At 37.3% G+C, this 24,122-nt stretch overlaps 1 protein-coding gene and 1 pseudogene across 1 annotated transcript; one reads left to right on the top strand and one right to left on the bottom strand.

Annotated features, from left to right (window-relative positions):
* The first annotated feature begins 1,353 nt into the window (after positions 1-1,353).
* On the top strand, positions 1,354-21,790 carry cers5 (ceramide synthase 5). Its single transcript, XM_015005657.2, has 10 exons — positions 1,354-1,798; positions 11,075-11,180; positions 12,142-12,272; positions 12,362-12,419; positions 12,512-12,562; positions 15,313-15,405; positions 17,368-17,496; positions 18,085-18,191; positions 18,975-19,131; positions 20,989-21,790. The coding sequence occupies exons 1-10, from the start codon at positions 1,626-1,628 to the stop codon at positions 21,151-21,153; spliced, it is 1,170 nt and encodes a 389-aa protein (XP_014861143.1). The 5' UTR covers positions 1,354-1,625; the 3' UTR covers positions 21,154-21,790.
* Position 21,791: 1 nt separating this feature from the next.
* Positions 21,792-23,925, bottom strand: LOC106929009 (cytochrome c oxidase assembly protein COX14 homolog pseudogene; annotated as a pseudogene).
* Positions 23,926-24,122: the final 197 nt, after the last annotated feature.

Raw genomic sequence — 24,122 nt, 5'->3', positions numbered from 1 at the left:
GTACAATTTCAATATATGTGAGATTTCTATATAAAAATAGCAATTTACTACTACACATTTGGCGGGAAATGTTAACTTTTATTATGCAAACAGAATACGTTACAATTTCTGGCTGTAATACAAAATTCGACCACTTGGGGGTGCGAGCACATCAATCATAGTCTACGACAACCCATAGTCATCCTTTCATGAGTTTAATACAGTAGCTGCAAAGATAACTTATCAGGCGGATCAAAAATAACACAAGCTGCTCACGCATATTTGAATAATTCAAAACATAAAATATAACAACAGCTTGACTGCCGGAGTTAAACTGAGGTGAGCTGAGAAGGAATCCATGCATGCACTGCGCCCAGCCCCTCAGCGGGAGGAGAGACTCGCCTCACTTCCTCAATTCTTGTTCTCGTCTCAGGGCGACAGCAAAAGATCCGGAAAGTTAGCCGCAAACACCCAAACACAACCGGAAGATAGGCGGCGGTAGCTTCAGAACAAAATAATAATAATAATAATAATAATAATAATAATAATAATAATAATAATAATAATAATAATAATAATAATAATAATAATGCTTCACTTTTGAATATATGGAAGACCTGTGACAAAATAAACTATGGGTAAAAATAAATATGGCTGCTGCCCAGTGCCAGTTTAAGATTATATGAGGCCTTGACCAGAATTTGAATTTGGGAGACCCACTTCCCGCCAACCAGAGCACCACTGGACTGCTTAATACTATCCATCCGTGAAAAACTACATTTAACATAATTTGCATTATAGCTCACCAAATGAGACAACAAATACTTAGACTGGCTGTGTATGCATTACTTCACTTCACAATCATATTAATGATTGTTTTCTTTATTATTTATTGAATACATTTTCAGTTGAATAAAAGAGTTAAAGTTATTTCTCTAACTTCTCATTTGGGCTTGCCTGGTAATGTTTAAGGTGGGTTCTATTTGTAGCCAGAACTCCTAAATTCCAATTTCTAAGTAAAAAAAAAACAAACAAACTGGAATGTCTCCCCAAGGCTGAACTTCGGGATAATTGGACAATTTTTTTAATACTAACTTCGAGATCTAATATGTAGAGTTGTGTCAACAATGTAGGTGCTACGCTCCAGTTTTAGTCAAAAGTCGCTTGACAAAAAACATCTGCAACACACCCCGAAAATCCGCCACAAACCACACTTCCCACTCAGAGCCGTTAACTCGGGTGTGACGTCACTTCCAGCTTCAAGTTCTGACTTTAGAGGTAACTGGATTGCACCATTAATAGCAGCTTTGCTTGATTTTTTACCTCAGGCGGGCTCATTTTTTCTTTTTTTATTAATGTAGTGCTTTTACCGTTCTCTTTCTCTCGCGACCTATCATGATAATGAATAAAATAAATGTGATCGTATTTTAATGATTTCCAAACGCCCCATCTTGATTTGAAAGTCCTCGCCGGACGTTTAGGGGTCCTGCGGCCGGCTTGATGTCGGTGCGGTAAAGTTGAGTGTAGCAAGTCAAACAAGTGTTGCTGGGAGGGAAGTGGAGGCGTCCAACGAGGTTAACGTGCCGTCTCTTTCAGTTGAGAAACCACTTTCCTCCGAGCATCCGGGGACGGGAAAGCGGCGAAAAATGGCTGCTCTCTCAGCCTGGTTCTGGAACGAGAGGTTCTGGCTACCGCACAACGTAACCTGGGCGGATCTGGCGGACCCCGCTCCCGGGGTGGAGTATCCCAAAGCTGGACACTTGTTGGCTGCTTTACCGCTGGCTCTCGGGATTTTTATTGTCAGGATACTCTTCGAAAGGTTCGTATTGTCCAAAACGGCTTGTTGGGGGGGAAAGTAAAGCTCTCCAAGTTGTTCTGTTGCGCGTTTTTTTGTCCATCAGCGGATGATGATGGATTAGCTAACTAGGTGGGAGGACCAGTATCTTTGTCTGGAAGTTAAATAAGAGATTCGTTAATTATCTTAGGTTAAATAACAGCAGTTGTGTTGTCTCTAAATTATATTTTTCACACTTTTTAAAGACTATCTTACGGACGGTTGGCAATAAATAAATAACATAAAATAAAGTGTAATAAAAACTTTCTTAGTTCGAAAATAATTACTATTATTGCTTATCACATGTCTTAAGTTGATTTCGACTGATTCATATTAAAGGAAGTGCCACTGCTGCTCCAGTTTACATCACATGTGAAGTTACACATCTTATGACAGAGCCTACTATGACTGATTACGATACAAGGACACTGTCCTTGTGTCTGTCCAGCCTCGTGGATTCGTAACAGACTTTCAGTAACACACACACACACACACACCACAATTTCCTTCATTTTTGAACGCCAGTCTGTTACTGCGTTTGCCAAAAAACTAAGAACCTGAAGGGTTTCTTAATTTTCAAACCAAGGTTTGTTGTATTGACTATAGTTCCACTAATGAGACGTTAACCATTTTATTGCCAGCCAAGCCTTGTTCAAAGGCTAACTTTATAGTTAAGAAAACATTTTCCACGTGCTTTTTGAGGACTGCCTACTGAATCTATAGGTGTGTGTTGTAAACTCAGTCAGTCTCAAAACTGAACGGAGCAGTTTCACCAGACAACAGAGGTCAAACTTAACAGCATCAAGTGTAAAACTGATGGTGATCGATGCTGATGGGAACTGACGCTCCCCAAACGGGAACAGGAAACCCACTAATAACAGAAAATCTAAAATCTTTGGTTTCATTGGTCATCAGCATGGTTAGTTCATTGTGCAAGAGAGTATCTGACAACTTGTCCACTTTTTTTTTATTTTTGGTGGTCAGCATTAGACCAACTTTTCATTCACTAGTTGCATTTTATATATTTTTTTGCCTATATTCATGATGTAGCTTAAGCATGCAGTGGATATTTTTGTTATGCAAATTATAGAAAAAGCCTTTTGACCTAAAAAGGTGAGATATTTCTTTCACTCTGCTGGTTAGTGCTAGGTACAGGAATAGCTCTGTGTAAAAGTCAGAAATTCTCCATTATTTATTTGTTTTGCTCTCAAAATTACTGTAAACATTTAAATGGGTCTTGAACACTGTTTATTGAGGCTTATTTGTGTTTTCTAGACTCTGACACTGGCTACTTTTCCATTCATTTTCAGTCTAGTTCTGGACTACTTTTGGGAAACGTTTTTGCTATAAATGCACTTAAACCCAAGGGATGTTTCTATGCATTACAGACAACTTAAATGGATGTAACGCACAATTTGTTCCACAATGCTTTTGCAAAATTGACAAAATATAGAAAAAATAACGCAAATTCACAAATTTAAATTGCGTTTTACTAACAAAAAAATTATTTCTGAAGCTTTCAGGCCTTGTCTCTGGTCTTCAGAATCATATTTTTTAGCGGTGAACTGACATCCCTGATTTTCTTAATTTTGGTTGATCAGCGATCGGTCGATATTTACATGTGAAACAAATCTAAAAATCAGCCACTTTCCCCCTGACAGACAGGCCCGATCACCAGGTCACATCTGCACTGTGTAGTTAACAATAATCACCTCACTGTTGCCAACTTAATGATTTTAGGCACCAAAAAATTCAGTATTGGCAGTCCAGAATTTAAAATAAAAAAAAAAAAAATCTGTGATCATAATGAAAGTTGCAGTCACTGCACCACCTCTACTTGTTTATTATTATTATTATTATTATTATTATTATTATTATTATTATTATTATTATTATTATTGATTAAAGACATGACAGACTTTCTGATTATCTGATGTACATCATTTTTAAGCCTGACACTTTAACTTCTGTCCTTAATCTGCATATATTTGGAGACTGAGTAGCGACTGTTCAAGGTCCCTTTAAAAGAGGACAATAAAGTCTGGCTCCTCAGAAGTAAAGTACATGGAAATGAGATGACTAATAATTATAAGTGGCCCAGCTTCCAGAAACTCCTAGCATCCATAGAATGCGTCATATCTAACTGAACCGATTAAGGAGAAAACACCACAACCCACAGAACTCCATCATGCTGGTACAGGACACCAAGAAGCCGCTGTAAGGCTCCTGACGCCATGCACAGTAAGTCAGAGGTCCTACAAGAACAAAACGTTCACCAAGATTAGGGCCAGTTATTGCACGGGTAGTTTTTGTTTTTTGACTAATTTCTATTGTATCTGATCGTAATTGTGACGCCTTAATTTAATTTTTTGACACAAAGTTTCAGTCAGGCTCTGAATGAAAATGTAGATTTTCACCCTTATTGTACTTTTTGATACTTTGTAATGTTTTATGAAAACAAGATACAAGTTAGAGAAATATGTTATGCAAATGTCCTGCAAAAAAAAAAAACAAAAAAAACACTAAGGATGCACCAATCCAATGTTTTCACTTCCGATACTGATATTTGAGGTTTAGTATTGGTTGATACAGATTCTATAAAGAAAAACGGCTCTGAATTGACTGAAAGTATTTCTTTTTTTGACCACATACTTAAATGTACTAAATTACACACTTATTTATAATTCTGCACCAGTACAACACACTTCAATATTCCAATAACTTCACAAGCTTGGTCAAACATGTAAAAACAACTTTAATTTGTTCAGTCAGTGCGATTAGGAATACAGGAGCCAATATAAAATAAAAAAACTGAAACTGATGAAAACAATAGGTTGACTATCTTTGTCAAATGGTTCAAAACTAAATATGATGTATGAAATGAGAAAGCGTGACGTCACTCAGAGCATGAAGTGTAGAATTAAACTGAATAGATTGGCTTTCATGGATCGGACACATTTGGTTGAATGAGTATTGAAATAAGGAACAAACATTAACCTTTAAATGTTATGTAACCTTTGATCCAGTTGTTTCCTGCATCGCTCATTTTCCACTTAGTTCAAAATGTAAATTTTCCTAAAACCGTTTCCAGGATCTTTGCTCTCATTCAAACCTCTGCTGCCATGTTGGGGGTCAAACCACTCATTCAGGTGGAAATGAAGATGAACCAAAAAAGTGTCAATGGGTTTCTACCCATAGTACTGAATTTCTGTTTTAGCTAGTGGTGTGACAACAAACATACACCTACACCAGGAAGTTCTTTTCTGCTTTTTGCAAATTATATATAGAAACATCCAGGAACTAACCGGAGCTCCTCTAAGCTCTTATGCACAACAGGTAGGGCAGATTGACATGGTCCAGGTTTTTAAACATCGCTGTAACGCCGGTGTTATGCAGGTAGCGCCAACGGCATTATTTGTGCCTTTATCTGCTTCAATCCAGTCGTGGTCAAGTGACTGTAAATAAGAAGCGATCAGATATTAGAGGCGTAAAAGGACCGAGATGTTCAAGTGTTCAGTAAGATGCACCTGGCTGTTTGCCATCTGTCTCAGGTGCCAGAGCTGCCAGACTCCTGATGTGAAGGTGTGTTCAAGGAGAGTGTTATCAGAGAGCGATCACTCTCTGTTGACGCCCGACACCTCAGAGATCAAACTGACTCATTCATTCCTTCATTCATTCATTTATTCATCAGCAGAATACATGACAGCACAGCTCCGGTTGCTACACGACACTCTACAGAGAACATAAGGCATCCTGCTGTTGGCTACCAATTACTTTAACGATTAATCAGTTTATTGGATAAAAAATGTTCCGCAGATTTTTCATTTAACCATGTAAGTCATTATTTATGCAAAAGGCTAAATACATTAAAAATACAATAAACAAATAATTTCAGTTTCTTTTTAAGTAGGAAAGTAAACATTTCTAACATTCATTAGTGTACGCTTTATCAGTAGCACAGAATGCATCTGCAGCTGGAAAAAGTACTTCAGGCTTGTGAAAAGCTCAGACATTTCTGCTTGAATTAACATGAATGCAATGTTGGGCTCCAGCTAATGTTTATTTAGTAATCAGTTATTCTTGCAATTATTCAAACAATTAATTGGATAAAAAGCCTGGCACGTTGTGCAGATTTTTTTATCCAGCCAATTTTTTTTTTTTTTACACTATTTTTTGAAATACATTAAAAGTGCAAATAAATAATTGAGTTTCGACATTTCATTATCTAAATAACAATAACTAACATTTCATTAGTGTCCGCTTGACAGCTTGTAGCAAAGAAAACCTCTGCAGCTAACAAATACTTCTAACATCAACATGTGGAAAGCTCAGCTCTTTCTACTTGAATTAACTTCTCTACACTGTAGGGCTTCAGCTAAAAGGTATTGTAGGAATCGATTAATTTGATTAATTGATTAATCAGATTAAAAAACCTAGTGGGGATTTTTTTATTTAGCAATTTAAGCCTTTTTATAGTGTTTTGCATACATTAAAAAGGCAATGAAAACAAAACATATAATTCAGTTCTTTTTTAGGAAAATAAAGATTTTATGTCTAAAATGCAATAAAATAGCATTCCTTTATCATTTGAAGCAAACGATGTTAAAAATGTTTTTAACATCAACATGTGAAAAGCTCCTTTCTGATCTAATTGACATGTTCCAGTGTAGGGCTAATCTATATCTTTTTGATTGACATCATATTTGACAGCAAAAGGTGCTTAATAATAGATGTTTTTGTTACAGAATTTGAGTCAGGTGAAGGTACATTATGTACATTTTTTGTGTGTTTTTGGCTTAATCACTGCTCTGACTGTGCTGTGCTTTCAGCAAATGCCATTTTTTTGAGTCTGTATACTCCAGTTGACAATTGATCAGTTAACGATTATATAAATAATCTCTTAATCTGATTAATTGTTTCAGCCCTACATGCACACATAAAAATCTGCTTATTCACCTGCATTAATAGAGTCCAGAGCCTCTCTTCCAGTGACGTCAGGTGCTTGAACTGTTTTAGGAAGTTAACGCGACAGAATCCAAGTTCCTTACATCGTAGTAATTGTTATTCTTTCATCCGCCCAGTTCTCGGTATCTAACCTTTGAACAGCACACACAGCATCAACAGTGCATATAAATTTTATTGCCTTCAGCAGCTTTGTCAGAGTAACACCCACAGTGAATCTTTAACTGATGGAAACAACACTTTGATTCCACCTCCTTATTGTCTCTTATAGTTAAGCACAACATTTACAGTTTAGGCTGTTAAAGTACTTTACCACCAGTCCTGCAGCAGTGAGCAAACATAGTGTAAAAAGTTTTGTTTCTCTTCAGCATTGCTCTCAAAACTCAGTTTTCCGTCATGTGGAGTGAGCCGCGAGTGTAACATTAGACCCCTTGATGCAACTTGTTGGAGCCGAGTCGGTTGTGGCCTTTCTGTTTTGCAGAGTGCAGTTTGGGAGGGTCAGGTTTGTTGCACCTATGAGCCGACAGGTGAGAGTCACGCCACTGAGTCGTCAGGCACAGTGCATCAGAACAGGTTCGACTAGGTGGAGGCCTTTGAGTCTGGAACGCTGCAGCGAAACATGTTTATGAAAGAACAGCCAGGAAAACAGAAAACCAGTATCCATCTCCCTCCGTCTGAAAGTGGTTGCACAACATTCATTAAGATTTTGAGTTTCACTTGGGCTGCAACTAATGATTATTCTAGAAGTCAATGAAGGTATCCTGGTGAATAATGGTAAACAAAAAGTGACACATTCTGCACATTTTTCATTTAGCCACTTAAAGCCATTTTTATAAAATATTAGAAGTGCATTAAAAGATGCAAGTGAACAAATAATTCATTTTTTTATTTTAATGCCCAAAATGCAACAATATAGCATTCCTTTAGTGAACGTTTGATCATTTGTAGGAAGGATGCAGCTAGAACAATACTTCCAACACCAACATGTGAAAAGCTCATTCTTTTCTGCCTAATCAGTGTAGGGCTGATCTGTTAACTACGTTTTGGATTAACTAATTAATAACTGGATAGTAAAAGTTGCTTAATAAAAGATTTTTATTACAGAATTTAAATCAGGTGAAGCTAAAACTATACATTTGAGTTCTGGGTTGAACAGATTTACAGACAAAGTTTTATTTTTTATCTTAAATGCAGAATGTGTATTTTTTTTGTACAACTTTGGCTTAAATGCTACTCTGAGTGTGTTCTTTCAGGAAATGACTGTTTATTTGTGTCTGCATACTTAAAGATTAATTCCTGATATTTGTCCCTGATATGCATTGTGTTCTTGGTTTATTAAGTAAATTCCCATTTCATGTGCAGGGATTTTGCTCCTTAAAATATATCTGTGCGCAGCCCCCCTTCCTCTCTGCCAGTTCATTCTAGTTTGATCTTAATCATTGCTTTGCTCCTGGCTCTGACTTTGTAGATGTGCACAGCCAAGCTTCCTTGTGTGTACATGCTCTAATAAGCCGTGTCATGGGTTTCGAACTGAGATTACACGTCTGCAGACTTCTTTTGCCTGCTACGTTTCCTCATCTTTCAGCAGGTTTTTCACCTTATCCAGGAAGTGAGTGTATATACTTAAAACAGGATGGAAATGTTGTGCATTTCAACACTTTTCCCGAACCATGTTCAGGCACCTGTTGCGGTGTATTTTATAACTTCTGGAAATGTAGAATCTGGGTAGAAACATTTTAAAAGTCAGATGAACTTGATTAAAAAATGAAATTGTGGGATATGAATTGAGCCAAGCTGTCAAACTGGAAAGTGTCCCAGTGTCGGGGTAGCGTCCGTGTAAACAGACCACACCAAGCCTCTCGGTTGGTCACAGCCGTTGTGTATGTTGGTGGGGGTCAGTTTCTGAGAAGGAGCAGGGATGTTTGGACATTTGACATAAATAGATTAACTTATGTCTTTTTTAGTTTCCTCCTCCTGCTGCTGCCTTCTGCTTATTAGGGCTGCGTGCTTCAACTTCCATCGGATTTATGCTTAAGTCATCTTTGTTCTTTTCAGAAATGTGAAGGACCTGTCCAGGCAAGAGTCGAGGTTGTTGCCCATCGCTGAGCTCATCCACGGGATTGAGTAACAATTTAATTGAGATTGTTGGAAAGCTAACTTGTGGTGCCAGTTCAGGGTGAATCAGACTTGCACAATTCATCCCGTTCAGCACCTTATCGCGATGGAGCTTATACGTGGATCAAAACGTCAAACACGATAGCTGCATGGTGGACTGTGCTTGTTAAAGCTTTGAACAGTAAAACGTGGATTGCTCTGAGTAATGTTTAACATCGTCATAACAGTGAAACCCATCTGTCCAACCTACCGTCTCTACAAAAATGGTTTTGTTTTGTTTTGCACCTTGAGTTATCGGTATGTTACACAGCTGAGGCATTTTATTCATTTCATGGACTCAAACTGCAGTCAACATTAACTTGACAAACCAGGAGTATTTTAATCTTTTTTTAATGCATAGAAATCCCAAACAGGTGATTTGTAACCTTCAACTTTTAATGGTTATAGGTGGAACCCGTTCTGCAGCTTGACATGTGTAACAGTTACCTAAACCGCTGCTTTTTATGCGCATGTTTGTCATTTTTGCTTTGAAAGTTACCTGAGGACAAAACGAACAAATCAAGTTCTTGTAATATGAGTGACAGTAAAAATGGGAAGGACCAGAAGTGTAAGAAGTAACTTGAAGTCATTTTAACGGCAAATATTTTTGGTTCCCTCTGATTTTTCTCATCATGCAGCAAAGCCTGCGGCAGGTTTGCATTGTGCAGATCAGGTGCTGGAAATTACAGCGCTGCAGCTAACAATTATTTTAGTAGTCAATTATTCTGGCGATTAATCGGATAAAAGTTTTGCATGTTCTGCAGACTTTTCATTTAACCACTTAAGCTTATTTTATAAAATATTAGATATATGTTTAAACATGCAAATAAATAATTCAGTTGCTCTTTTAAATAAGAAAAAAATATTTTCTTGGATAGAATGCAATAACACAGCATTCGTCTTTTCTGCTGGAGTCAAAATCAGTACAGTTTAGGGCTAATCTGTTGATTTTGTTTATATATATTAACCAATTAATAATTGAATAGCAAACAGTGATTAATATGATTTTTTTTCAAAACTGCAAAATGTAACTGGTAAAATAAATGAGTGCTATAATAGAGTAGAATGTCAGTGTTTGGTGAACAAACTGGATCCCAGACAAAGTTTAAACCCAGCAGCATTTAGGAGTCACTTTTACCAAGCAGGTTATTGCAAAAAATGAAAAACCAGAACACCCACTTTAATTTATTTCTCTTTTGAACGGTTACACATGCTACACAAATTAAGGGAGAAAAAAGAAATCACATTTGATCATTTTATGACTTCTTGCTTTGTGCTGTGCAAAGTGATTTTCATTTGGTATCTTCTTTTCAGAGTCCTGTGAAAACAAAATGGAAAAACTCTGCTGTGCAAAGCTTTAGTTTTCACTAAATTAAAATATTCTTTTGCATTTTTCAGAAACAAGATAAGGCAAATCAGTGACTGAGTACGCCTTAAAGGATTTGTCTAAATATAACGTGAGGGCGGCCTGAGAATAATTTGATTGTTAAATCAACCAACATCCTGCTGGAAAATCCTCCAGAAGAGTTCACACAAATAAAATGTTTTCAAACGTTCATCTTTTAACGTAAAAAGAAAAGAACGGATATATTTTTGTCATTAAAATTAAGTCTCCACTTAAAGAAGTCTAACTGCAGATTGTGTCATAAAAAGAGGTGAGCATTGTAAATGTTGAAGTGTTTTTTAACGAATCTTGTTTTGCAGTGAAAATTGTTTCATTTCAGTTTTAACGAAGCTTGTTTCTTCAGCTGTCCTGCTTCATCATTAACTATACTCGCCTGTTTCTGTTCTGCTGCAAGAATCTCACTCTGAGACCAAAGTCTGTCTCTGTTTGACTTCTGTCTTTTACTGTTAAACTTTCCCACTGCATTCAGCTTAGAACAATAATGTCTTGATCAAAAATAAATATGATCAGCGTTAAGCTTGGAAAGAATATCCAACCGTAGTCCAGCTGCACATGAGCTCAGCTGCTGGATGTTCATTTCAGGTTGTGTAGTCAAATCCTCAAAGCACAACTTCCCTGATTCAAGGCAAATTAACATCCCTTCCTCGTTGAATGAAAGTCAAGCAGTGATGTGGGTATTAAGTTCTGTTTGCATGTTTTACAAACAGCCAGGGACCTTTTGTTTCTGGTTTATGTCACAGATTTATCGCCAGTGCCTGCGCCCGAGGTCTCCACATCCACCCAGGCGCTGGAAGGAGAGCACAGCCCAACGCGGTGCTGGAGAAGGTGTTCACCTCCATCACTAAGGTTGGTTTCTGGATTCAGAAGAAGAGCCTGGTGCAATTCAAGCTCTCAAATCTGCAGTTCCGTTTACAATTTGTGTAATTTTCCTCTTCCCTTTATGCTGATGAGGCTTCTGGTTTTAAATTAGTTATTTAACTTAGTTTTTGTTAATCAAATTACTTCCTACAGCATGGTCTTTTCAGATGAAATGTATGAGTAAAATAAACAGAACATTAAATTAATATCTAGAAAACAAAAATAAAGTTTAATTCCAATAATAAACTAAACTTAAACTAGCTGTAACACCTCCGTTTCCTTGGTAGCTTAAAATAATATAGAAAAAACTTAGTTATGGCTTTGCTATTTACTGATTACATTCAATTTAATCAGTTCAGAACATCTGTTTCAGATTATTATTTTTAAAAACTGTTTGAACTGCATAATCATCATATTATGGACTGCAACCAACAATTATTTTAGTTATTGATTTGATTATTCTGACGATTAATCGGATAAAATATGGGCACATTCTGTATATTTTTCATTGAACCACTTAAGCCTTTTTTTTTTTTTTACAAAATATATAAATACATCAAAGTATGCATTTGTTTTTTGGCAGAAAAATTATTTTTCTGTCAAAAAAGGACAGAAAAACATGTTTTTATGTTTTGATTAATCATTTCAGCCATACATCATACCTGTATAGATTTTTTGTGTATATTTGTATAATATATCTATTTTTAATGTGCCTCTATTTCCCCTTCACTTTGCTGCTGATACACTAAAGGTTTTCCTCTGAGGAACAAAGAAAGGATCCTAATCTAATCTAAACTCTGAGACACATTATGAACTACCAGTACATTCAGTAGTTCAATAATGTCCCTCCATTCTCCTTTCTCTGCTTCTTTCCTCCTTTTTTTTTTTTAGCCCAAACTCCTCATTCCACACTAATTTGATTGTTGTTTTTTCCACCCTCTGGTGACAGAATCCAGACTCGCGGCATCTGGATGGCCTGTCTAAGCAGCTGGACTGGGAGGTGCGAAAAGTCCAGCGTTGGTTCAGGCACCGCAGGAATCAGGATAAACCCAGCACACACACTAAGTTCTGCGAGAGCATGTAGGTTTAACGCTAACTGGAGGCGTGTTCCTGTTTAAATGCGTTGGTGGATTTTAATGTTTTTTTTTTTTCTCTGTTTTGGTTTCTAGGTGGAGGTTTTCATTTTATTTGGGGATATTTATTTATGGGTTCCAGTTTCTGTGGCAGGTAGCTCACCGACTTTGATGCCGTTATAAATCCATTGTTAATCCAGCATTACAAGCTTCTGTTTTCTGATTTTACTGTTTTTCTGCCTCCAGTGTCCGTGGATGTGGGATACGCGCCATTGTTGGTACGGTTACCCCTATCAGGTAGGATGCAGCTCTCACTTGTTAACCATATTAGTCCAATATTTTGTAGGACTAGACATCAGCTGTGTTGTGACTCAGAGGCTTAGTTGCTGTTTACCCATAAAAAGATGTCTGGTTCAGTCTCTGGCTTCTGATGTCGAAACAACATGGGAGGATAACAGGCCACATTTCCTCAGATACACACCAGTTCTCCTGTGTGTGTGTGTGTGTGTGTGTGTGTGTGTGTGTGTGTGTGTGTGTGTGTGTGTGTGTGTGTGTGCGTGTGCGTGTGTGTGTGTGTGTTTCCACGGAGCTCAGTGGGTAGATGTGTATAACTAGGACTGTGTGAATGTAGTTTAGACTAAAGAATCAAAAGAAATTACAAATATCTTCTATTTGCCCTCTAGGGATCGTTTGTTATTGTATCAAATGATGTAAACATTTAGTTCATTTGATGCACTGATTGAATAGGCCTGTCACTAAGCCAATTAATCAAGATGAACACAATTATTTCCATTCTGATTTATATTTTTTGAAGGGCAATTTTGTTAAGATTCTTTATAATCATTTTATTCTTGGTTTCGGTTGTGTGTTTTCTTTCCTTTTTATTTATGTTTTTGGTTGTTTTATTTTGGATATTTAAAATGTCTACCAGTTGCACTGTGGAGTTTTCTGTTCTAAATTAGTTTATTTGTCTTTGAGGGGCCAAATTTGCATTATCATGACATCAGTATATTATTTGAAAATGGTCTCAAAACAACATTATTTATTGGTTTTTTTTGCAATAAGTTTTGGAACAATTTGTTGTCCAGTAAAATTTGTAATTGTGAGAAACCCAAGTGTACTTCCATTATTATGCCATTATCATATTAGTTGAAAATGATCTCAAAACAACCTAATGATGTAAATACACCTTCTCAAAATCAATCAACTTTAATTTCTAAAGGACACTGGAACTAGAAGACTTTTGAAATATCCCCCCCCCCCAAAAAAAAAAACAAGTCTCTTAACAAAATTGCCTTTCATAAAGTATTAATCATTAGGCTCAGACAGGGAAAATAAGCAAAAGTTTATATAAACAGAAAGTGCAAACTAATAAAAACATTCCATTTAAATAACTCAGCCAGCGTTTCTCTGACTTGCTACTCGTCTTGGGACTCTCATAAAAAACGAGACAAATCCAGGGTGTCCCCACAGCTTTAAAAAGTCTTAAATTCGTCTTTTCTGATGGGTTTAGTATTGACCTTTTTCTCCTCCCATACCGTTCTAAATAAAGTTTCACCACTATCACACATCTGAACAACCAGCCATCAGACTGGAACAGCTTTATCTGCTTACCTTCACTCCACTGCCTCTCCTTGAATACATGCCACTCTCATGAAATGCAGTCAGGCAACTTTCAGAAATGTTCCTGTTGTTTCCCTTTAGATGAGATTAAAACTGCTTGTTTCTGCCTCGGGTAGGACGAACGAAACAGCAAAAAAGACCAGATTCTCTGCACTGAATCTTGTACTGGGCAGAAATCTCTATTTCTTTGTGTTTTTGTGCTGAATCAACATCGTCAGCGTTCGTGGCTGATGGTTGTGTTGCTGCTTATCACTCAGTAGGGCCATTAGGGTTGGGCTTTATGGCGATGTAAACCGCAAGATGTCGGAAAAATGTTATTGTGCTACCCTGTCTCCCGCCTGGGGCATCTGCGCATGTTTAATGACTGACATTCACTCCTCTGAACTGAAATGAATCTGAATGAACCAGATTCATATATTCGCTTCACAACAATGGGTCGCTACACTTTAAGCAAGAAACTAGTTTTATTGTGAACGGGGGAGGAGTTAAATGGTTATAAATCCTTAGAAATGCAACGGTCGGGTTTTTCTGGGCTAATACTGATGACCTACTGATTCCTCTGAGGTGTCAAACTCATTTTCATTTTGATTAAATATTAAAATCAGGAATGTTCTTAAAAGGTTGCTTGTACCAGAATGTATTGATAAAACCTATTAGCAAACTGTGAAAATATTAATCAATACCTGATTGCATTCAATACACACTTTTTAAAATGAAATTGTTTTTGTGATTCTTTTGTTTTGCAATTAAAATCACTGATTTTGTGGTTAGAAACACATGCAACATATTTTGCAATATTTCCGCTTGTGTACTACTGTAAATATGATTTTTTTGTTACTCACCGTATGGACTGTAACTTTACCTCAAGGCTGAGGCAGCAGGGTAGTTGAAGTAATAAATACTGCCACCTGCAGGTGGGAGTTAGTAACTGAAACCCGATGTTTTTGACTGTTCTTGCGGAAAATTTGTAATAAACGCACAACTTTGCATGCCTGCAAAAAAACCCACAAAAATCTGATTTTGCGTTTAATTTTTTCTATCGTAAAATTGTGAAAAGAGGATTAATGTAATTTAGCAGCAAACATATTAAAAACTGCTGTGATTTGAATGATAAAAATAACATTTAAGCTCACAACTGCTATTTTGAAGGCTCTAGTTATTATATAACGCTACAGAAGGCCGAATTTGCTTTAGGGAATAAAACCAGGAAACTGTGCTGCAGGTTCTATTACAGACATAGAAGATTTAAAGGAATTGTCAGATTATCCTCTATATATTTTGAAGCATTTATTCCTAACTGTTTTTGTGATTTTGCTAAATAAAAAAGGTGCATTGAGTGTAGTTTGTTTTTCTGCAGAACCCAGTAAAACCAGCTGGAGCTGCTTTCAGATCGGCTCTCTGACCTCTGCTCTCTGTCTCTCCAGGTCATGACCCCAGGTCTTTATCACTACTATGTGACTGAGCTGGCTTTCTACTGGTCACTCATGTTTTCCCAGTTCACGGACATTAAACGGAAGGTGAGTGTAACTCAGGTTGAGTATCTGCCTGTCAGGTCAGACTGCAGAAGGTCCTCTCCAGGGGCCACTCCCTGCTAGACATTTGTCAATATGTCTATTGTTCCTCCTTTAGCAGGCGCAGAGAATGCATGAAAGAGTGCACTTTTTTCCCCTTCAGCTGTATATGCTAGCATTATGGTGTGCTGGGAGACTTCAAAGTGTGTTTTATAGTTTCTGTGTTAGGTTAGCTTTAGATGTGAGGTCACATGTGGGTTTTTTTTCCCCTCTAAAGGGGCGTGGTGAGACTCGTAGCGCTCGGTCTGTGAATGCTCTGTGTTTTCAGTGTGTCATGTGATTGCAGGATGGAGCAGCCCTGACTCTGTTAGAATTGCAGAAATTCCTCCGAATGCCAGAGCTCTAGATGTTTTCTGCAGCAGATTCTTGAATTGTAATTTTGTTTAGCTTGGTTTTATTTGCTGGTTCGCTGATGTAACTCTCGTTTGTTACTGGATGCTCAGAGGAAGCAGCTACAACATCTGCTTAGGGAGTTTCTTGATTAGATGTTTATTTTTATGTCAACATCCTTTATTGTTGTGGGAAATTCTAAAATCCCCTCTTCACTATTTGTTTAATGTTTGTTTAAATCATAAATTTGATGTGTAGATATTTAAACTAAAATTTATTCCCATGTAAAATGATTCTGATATGAGTATCTTACAAACTCCAGGTAATTATGGATGTTATATTTCTATTATTGTTTCTTAGTTTTGTGTAGGATTACTTGCCTAAACTTCCAAAATGTGCGTCCTTTGTTTACGCCATGCTCTTAAGTCACTGCTTGTGGGTGTAATAACACGATTACTCAGCTGTTTTGTCAGAGGCACGAGTCTAAAAATAACATTTAATCACATTAAGTTGTACCCTTCTCCTCTTTGTCTTTGAAATGATTATGATGAAGACATTTGTAAACATTTTTTAGTCACTTTACAAAAGATGTGAACAATGGATGCATTGATTGCCGTTTTGTGACTGATCACCGATCTTAGTAATAATAATAATAACTTTATTTCTTTATATAGTGGTGAACAGTTACAAGGAGATAAAAACAAAAATGGATAAATAATAAAACAATACAAATTAAAAACAAGAATAAACACAAATACAACAATCGCCTGGCCTCTATTTTCTTAAATCTGGGTTATTGGCCGATTCTTGTCGTATGTGAAACCAAAATGTATGTACATCTGTTAAGGTCTGAAAATCGGCCACTGTCCTACTTTGCTCTGCTGTGAGAAGACTGTCTGTCAGACCAGGTCACGTCTGTCTGCATGTTTTGTGGTGATCAATAATCACCTCATTTTTACCAATATCTAACTTAGAAACTTTTCTGACGAAAAAAAAAATCTCGATTAGCAGGTCAGTGATCAGCTGGAAACTGTGATCGGTGCACCCCGAAATATGATGAAGACATTCATACTTTAAACAGTTTTTAGCCACTTTACCAAACATAAGAACAATTTTTATTCAAGATATTATCCAACTATGTATTTCTTTAATTTTAGTATTAACTGATTTTCTTTTTTTGTTACATATTTTTGTAAATATCTGTTTCTTGGTCTCTGTAAGGGCGCCTTTAGATCAAATTGTAATAGTTGATGACACCATTAATATTTAAATCTGAATTTAAATTTGTGTTTGAAGCCATCCACCATCAGTTCAAAGAGCAACACTCTGTCATGTATGTGGAGCATTAAAGAAATCCCCCAACCATAACCCATCAACACATCCTCTCTGTCCTCTATGGTTTGAGGTCAGTTAGTCAGAAATGTAACCTCGTTTTGGTTTGTCTTGTGATTCAGTAATTCTGCATCAGTTCTTTTGGGTTTTTCTCACATCTAGCTGCAGTCAGCGTATATAGAAATGTGTGTGTGTGTTCTGTGACCCTGAACAATGATCACTGTCTCCTCCCTGTTTTATTCTCAGGACTTCCTCATCATGTTCATCCATCACCTAGCAACAGTGAGCCTCATTAGCTTTTCTTACGCCAACAACATGGCTCGCGTGGGGAGCCTGGTGCTGTGTGTCCACGATGCCTCCGACTTCCTGCTGGAGGTCAGTAATGATCATAAACGATCTGGAAACACTCCTGAGATGATAAATAATGGTCTCTGCTTACATCTCATCACAAATAAGCATCATATGTGTAGTTCTAGTAACTACATATAGTAAAAATATTACTTTTAGTTTTTTTTCATTTACCTTTGTAGCTCACTATAAGTGGTTTCTTTTGTATGATAATGTGATCGAGCATATGACACGTGTGAATGTCTTGGGAAAAATGAGTCACTTCAACCCTCTGGAGTCCTGAAACATTTCCTGCATGTTTACATAAAAATCTTCCAGAAAAAAAGGAATAGAAGCAACAAATTACTGCACATTTACAAAGTTGCATTTGAAGAAACCACAAGTTGCACAATAATATCGTTTTGGTAGATGGACCAAAGTGGAGTTTGTTTGTTTTAGATATTTGTGTATGTGGTGTCAGGTACTTTTCAGCTTCCAATAACGATGAGTTCTGAGTTGTTTATGTCTCAACTGGAATTCACCCTGGCTGCATATTTTTAAAACCTCTTGTATTTGGAGCAAACATTCCTTACCATCTTATCATAATGTTTGATTTCTGTCTTTGTTCTCCAACAGGCAGCCAAGATGGCAAACTACAGCAAATACCAGCGGTTGTGTGACTCCCTCTTCATTGTGTTCAGTGTGGTGTTCTTTATCACACGGCTTGTTATATTTCCAGTATGGTGAGTATTTTCAGCCACTCAAACTTAATATTTGGTTTGGTTTTAGTGACACATTCGTGAACGATGGTTTGGAGTTTCACAAGAACATGAAACACTTTTTGGGAAACCATTTTGGAGATTTTTTGTTTGGTTTGAGCCTTTGGATTTCAGGGAACGATAAAATTTAAGCAACACATCATTGAATTTCTTGGTCAGAGCTCTGAGGCTGCGTTCACACCAGCCTCAGCCTTTAGTCCACTTTAACCGAACTCCAGTCCATTGGCCTAGAAAGTCCGGTTTGTTTGAGGTGGTGTGAATGAGAAATCGAGAAATCCTGCCCTCTAACATATGACGACACTCATTAGGATATTTTGAAGGATGTTGAGCTCATGTTTTCTTCAGCAGTTCTTGGTGCAGCGCCCCCACAGGCGAGGGGGGTGAATCGCACCAGCTGAAACTTTAACAAATACTGCAACTTTGGTCCCCTTTTGAAATAAGTCTACTGAACTATCAGGTGTAAAAACACGCTTAGATTCGGGTTGACGTTTAGCTACAAAGGCTTTTTAGATGATTGCGTTTCCTCGACAGAGCACTAAAAGTTGCAGCTCTGCCTCCACAGAGTCCAACAATAGGGAACCTGTCATTGGCAGAAGTAACCTGAGCAGCTATATTCAGTGTCTTGGTGTGAATGAATGAGTGGTGAAGCTACCTGGACTGAAATCCAAACCTTTCCGGGGGGGAGACGGGTCTGTCTTTGCTAGGTGTTCTTTTTCTGTATAATGGATTGTCTTTCTGAGTTTCCAGGGTCCTGAACTCTACTATGTTTGAGAGTTGGGCCATCATTGGACCCTACCCGTCCTGGTGGGTCTTCAATGTCTTGCTGCTTCTCCTCCAAGTGATGCACGTCTTCTGGGCTTACCTCATATTCCGCATAGCTTTCAAAGCTATTATGCGAGGAAAGGTGAGATCAGTTTCAAAAGTTTGAATTTGATTGTTTTTTCTACTGTTTGTCAAATCCAAAGCAAAAGCAGTTTTTTGTGGCTTTGTTATGAAAATCTGAGTAACCAGGAGGTTGGTGATATCTGTTGACCTTAAATGGATTCGGTCCAGACCAGGGGTCTACAACCTATGGCCCTGGGGACACAAGTGGACCTTCCAAAATGTCTCTTGATAACTTTGGCTAAAAATTAAAAAGAAGTTTCTAAATTTGGGGTTTTAACAGTTTTTCAGTTTATTCCTACAATATTCCACAAAGACTAACACTAAACGTATTAGTAATATACATTTATATCTTTTTTTTTGTCATTGGGTTGGAATCTGTTTTTTTTTTTTTTTTTAAAAAAAAAAAAACCTTTTCCCACAGGAAAAGGTTATCCATCCTGTTTTTGCTAAATTTTATGTTTATCTTTATTTTCAACGATTAAAATAGAAAAAATGAGTCTCCGCACATTCTTGAAGTCTTAAATTCACATATTTAAAAGTAAGGCCTTCAAATGTCTTAAATTAAATGAAAAACAATAAGTTGGCCTTAAATATCTTAATCACAGGTCTTAAATTGTGTTGTGGCAGGACTATTGAATCTCATTCCATCTAGTTTTGTTTTTTCTTTTGGATCTTATTGTTGCACAAAACTCTGAGTCATGCACCAACAACTTTTCTGCTTTCTGTGACTCAACTCAGCGCTAACTAGCTGCTAATTGCTAGCTAGCTTTTATGTCCATTACATTTTGTACATTTCTGTTGTAATACGGGTCTTAAATTCCATTCAAATGTCTTAAAAAGTCTTATTGAAGTTGGTAAAACTTGCAGAAGGCCTGAAAAAGAAAACGAAGCTTCAAAAATGACAAGTTTCCTATTGTAGATATTTATCAAAATAAGTTTTTCAAAATCATGTGACATTTGCTGCACTAGATGGTTTAGAGAACAAAATGGCTCTTTAGATTATGAATGTTGCAGACCCCTGCTCTAAACTCAGTACTTATGTTCTGACTTGTCACCACTTGTTAGTTTCACTTCACTGTATTTGACACTTCATGTCAAATAAATTTTTGCTCCTCTAACTGTATCACAGATAAAAGTCCCACTGCCAGTTGTCCATCTGCGTCTTGCCACAGAAAGCTGATGGCTATTTTTGGTGATAGATTTGTAGCCTCCCCCTCTCTCCGTATTTTCCCATCTGCCCCTGACTCTCTCGTTTTCCCTGCAGATGATCCCCCCCCTCTCCAGAATCAGAGTGGGAGATCCTGTCTTTCTCTCTATCTTTGTCCAGTGACCCCCAACTCCCCGCCCTCCCACTCCGCTGCTCTCTCACTTCTCTACATCTGCTCTGTCTGCTTGACAACTTTGCCATCTCTCTGTGTTTGGCTGTAAGTTTCCATCCACTCTCCCTGCACTTTCTCTCAGATCTTAATCTCATCTGTCCTGTTTGGAGGAGAGTTGTAAAATGATGAGTAATGTGGTTTTGGTGTCATGAACGTCAGGTATGTCCAACTGTTTCCAATTAGTCAGGAGTGTGTTGTTGAAATTGTCCAACAACACCCCCTTGTGGCAATTAAGGGTGTTGTGAGCAGTTCAACCAATAAGTCTTTTTAGGGGGCAGATCAATAAATATATTTCTAAATTATAAATTATCCTTCTTTTTTTATATAGAAATTATTATTTTTTGGGGGGAACTTCATACATTTATTTAAAACTTAATGCAGCAAATAAAACAATAATTCAGACAAACGGCTACCAGCAGGAAAACTTACATTGTAGTAATACTTAGCCTATTTTTTCATATTAGTTTTAATACTGGATTCTGCCTTCTGTCCCCAAGGTGTGTAACGATGTCCGTAGCGACATTGAGAGCAGCTCTGAAGAAGAACCTGACGGACCAACTGAAGGCCGGAAGGCCTCCACTCACACTCTAAAGGGAGAAAACGGCACCAACGGCCATTGTGCGGCAGCCAGAGCCCGGACGCAGAACCACAGTAGCTGGTGACGAGGAGCCGACAGCGCCCCCTGCAGCCTCCAAAGAGCTACGTCTGCCTGACCTGCTTGGCTCTCTCCCACTTTATATTAACACTGACAGCGCACAGATTTGTGAATCGGTGGATGGATGTGCAGACACTGACAGCGCTGTGCGGAAATCAAATCATGTGATTTGCGTAGCCTTATTTTTCCAGGCGGTGGGATTAATGAGTTTGACTGCAGAGATTGGTTAGTTTGAATGTTCTCTCCCAGTTTTATTGGTCAGAGGAACTTAGTTATTTTTATCCTGAAGGGTTTATTTACAACAGTTTGCACAGTGCCACCATTCCACAGCAGGTATCACTCAAATAAAGATGAACATGTGTTACAGCTGGGCTTTTATCAGCTCTGAAATACAGAAAACCTGCTGAATGAGTAACAGGAAGTTGGCAGTTATGCAAAATGATGTGGACTTACTTTTCAACAATGTCTGGCTACTTTGTAACCTATTTTACTGTTTTTACTACTTCATCCAAGACCAATCGTGTATGAGATTTTCACAGCCGGTAACTCCAGGTATATGTGAACCATGAAAAAGATTACTTGAGTGCTTGTAAAAATGTATTTTCAAATATATTCTGTTGTTTGATGTCTCTTTTAATGCAGAACTGTGAGAAATTGTCACTTTTATTTAAGGCATTTTTATGCAATACAAACTTGAAATTATGCTCTGCACATGTGACAAAGGCAAAATATATTCTCTACCATTGTTTGGTTAAGTTTTATACAACAAAAGAAAAACAAAATCTGCATGGGAACAGATAAACATTCGGGGAGGAATCCTTCTCTTCACCACTCAGACAGCTTAGAGGGAAACGTCCAGTAGGAGTAACAGTCCAGTCCAGGCGACGTCAGTCTTTCATGATTTCAGGGTCCTGGTTCTTTGCAGCCAGTTTCAGCTGTTTCTGCTTCTCCCAGTACCGGATTCCTCGCATCGTACACAGGTAGCCTCCGTATGCCGTCAGCAGCATCATTGAGGCAGAAAAAGCGCGGTAACCGATATCAGCCAGACGCTTTTTTTTAATCTGGAAATACTGGAAGCATTTATGTTTTATAAAAGTACACAACTTAGACTGAAAAGTAAAAAAATCAGTCATCTTTCAATAAAATTGACAAATTGATAAGTAGAGTAGTTAGAGGCAAAAAGCTTAGACAAAACTGCTTAAATATCTGTAACTATACAAATAATCTCTAAATATTGGGACCCCTCCATAGCAGAAAGCATTCCAGTAATTAAACTATAATATTTTATCAATGTATAACATACAGAAATTAAAGTATAAAAATTAATCTGAACATTTTCAAGTCCAATTTATTAACAAATTAGTTTCCACTAAAGTGTTTACTACTAATCCTCTGTGGTTCCAACTGATAAAAATATTTAACACTTTATTTGAAGAGGTGTGCATAAGACTGACATGACACTGTCATAAACATGACATAACACCTGTCATGAACATAAAGGAGTCTTTATGAATGTTTGACAGTTGTCATGAAGTGTCATTTGGTAAATAATGACACTTTTAATGCAAAGTTGCATTAAAAGCCCATTAAAAATGCCAACTTTGCATGATTTTGTAAATTATAATTTGTTGCAAAGTACACTTTGCAACAATTTACAATACCACTTGAGCTATTTAACTGCCCACTTTCCCTCAGAAAGCGATTCTGAAGTATAATATATAATATAATTTGTAAAGTTTTTCTCGTGGTTGGGCAGGAAACATGTGACCCTATGAGTGGGAGCTGCGCCGGTTGGTGTTCGTGGCTGACCACTCAGTCACGACACTAACCGTGTCTTTTATTTTTCAGCCTGTCGGACCACTTGCCTGCAGTCAAAGCCAGATTGTGAAGAGTTTTTATTCTGTATTGTACTAGGTGACCGACAACTAAACAAGAAGAGTTGCACAGACCTATCGAGTAAAGTGCAAACTCCGGTTTTCAAAATAAAACCACGTCTCTGGAATTTTGAATTTTAAAACTCCCTGAATTAAAATGTTAAGACTGGATATACTTATCAAACCCATGTTTAATTTTTTCTTAACTTAATGAAAAATGTATAACAGAACACGTTTAATCACATATAACAAATAAAGTGCTAAAATTAATAGATATTTACTAGAAAAACTAGATACACCCCAACAAAAACACATTAATTATTAAAAGGTCTAAGACTTAAAAATATTGCATTCATTTTAAATTTAATATTGGCCGTCTGGAGGTCATAAATAGTAATGACAAGTGTTACCGGCACCAGACCTAGGGGAATCTGGGGCCAGTATCAAGTGGTGCACAGGCAGATAAATCCTGTGCAACCAGATCTGTGGATCACAGAGGAAGCGAGTCGTAACAATGCATCTCTGGCAGGAGCTCGTTTATTCTGAGCCTCGCATGCCCAGAGCCAGGAGACTCGTTCTCCCTGTTAGACCCACAGCGGCACGAGAGCGCCCCCACTGGCAAGACTACACATGCACATGACAAATACGTGTATGAACAATAAACATAATAATAATAAAAAGAAAACAAAAGACAAGACAAATTATGATTAAAAAAGGGGGTGTATTCATCTCTCTCTCTTTTTTATTTTATTTTTATTTTTACTGTTTTTCAACACACTACACAAGTATAAAACTAGCTATGTAACTAGAACAGGTTCATTGGGAGTAAACCCTGAGTTTCACCGTAAGAGCTGTGTGTACAAACAGAAAACAGTGTAAGCTACGAACAATGCTCTTACAACCATAACTTTTGAACTAAAATAACGTTCACTACTAAAATATCAACTTTGACTCAAAACTAAACCAGTATTCATATATAATATAGCAAATTTACAATTCGGACAGATCATTGAAAGAAATATCCTTATAGACAAATAAACAGACCTTGTGCCTCTATAAAAAGAGGGCCGCTAAAAATAAAATAAATTTTGCTAACGCTGTT

The sequence above is a fragment of the Poecilia mexicana genome, unplaced genomic scaffold (assembly GCF_051168715.1).
Source record: "Poecilia mexicana isolate PSO_F unplaced genomic scaffold, ASM5116871v1 scaffold_5, whole genome shotgun sequence".
Classification (NCBI taxonomy): Eukaryota; Metazoa; Chordata; class Actinopteri; order Cyprinodontiformes; family Poeciliidae; genus Poecilia; species Poecilia mexicana.
The sequence above is the reverse complement of the archived record's forward strand: the minus strand, read 5'-3'. Positions and strand labels throughout refer to the sequence as shown.

Excerpts from the sequence above, each read along its gene's own strand:
- cers5 (XM_015005657.2), top strand. The coding sequence starts at position 1,626 with ATGGCTGCTCTCTCAGCCTGGTTCTGGAACGAGAGGTTCTGGCTACCG. Across the intron at positions 12,563-15,312 it reads GGTACGGTTACCCCTATCAG|GTCATGACCCCAGGTCTTTA; the intron begins GTAGGATGCAGC and ends CTGTCTCTCCAG. Across the intron at positions 17,497-18,084 it reads CCTCCGACTTCCTGCTGGAG|GCAGCCAAGATGGCAAACTA; the intron begins GTCAGTAATGAT and ends GTTCTCCAACAG.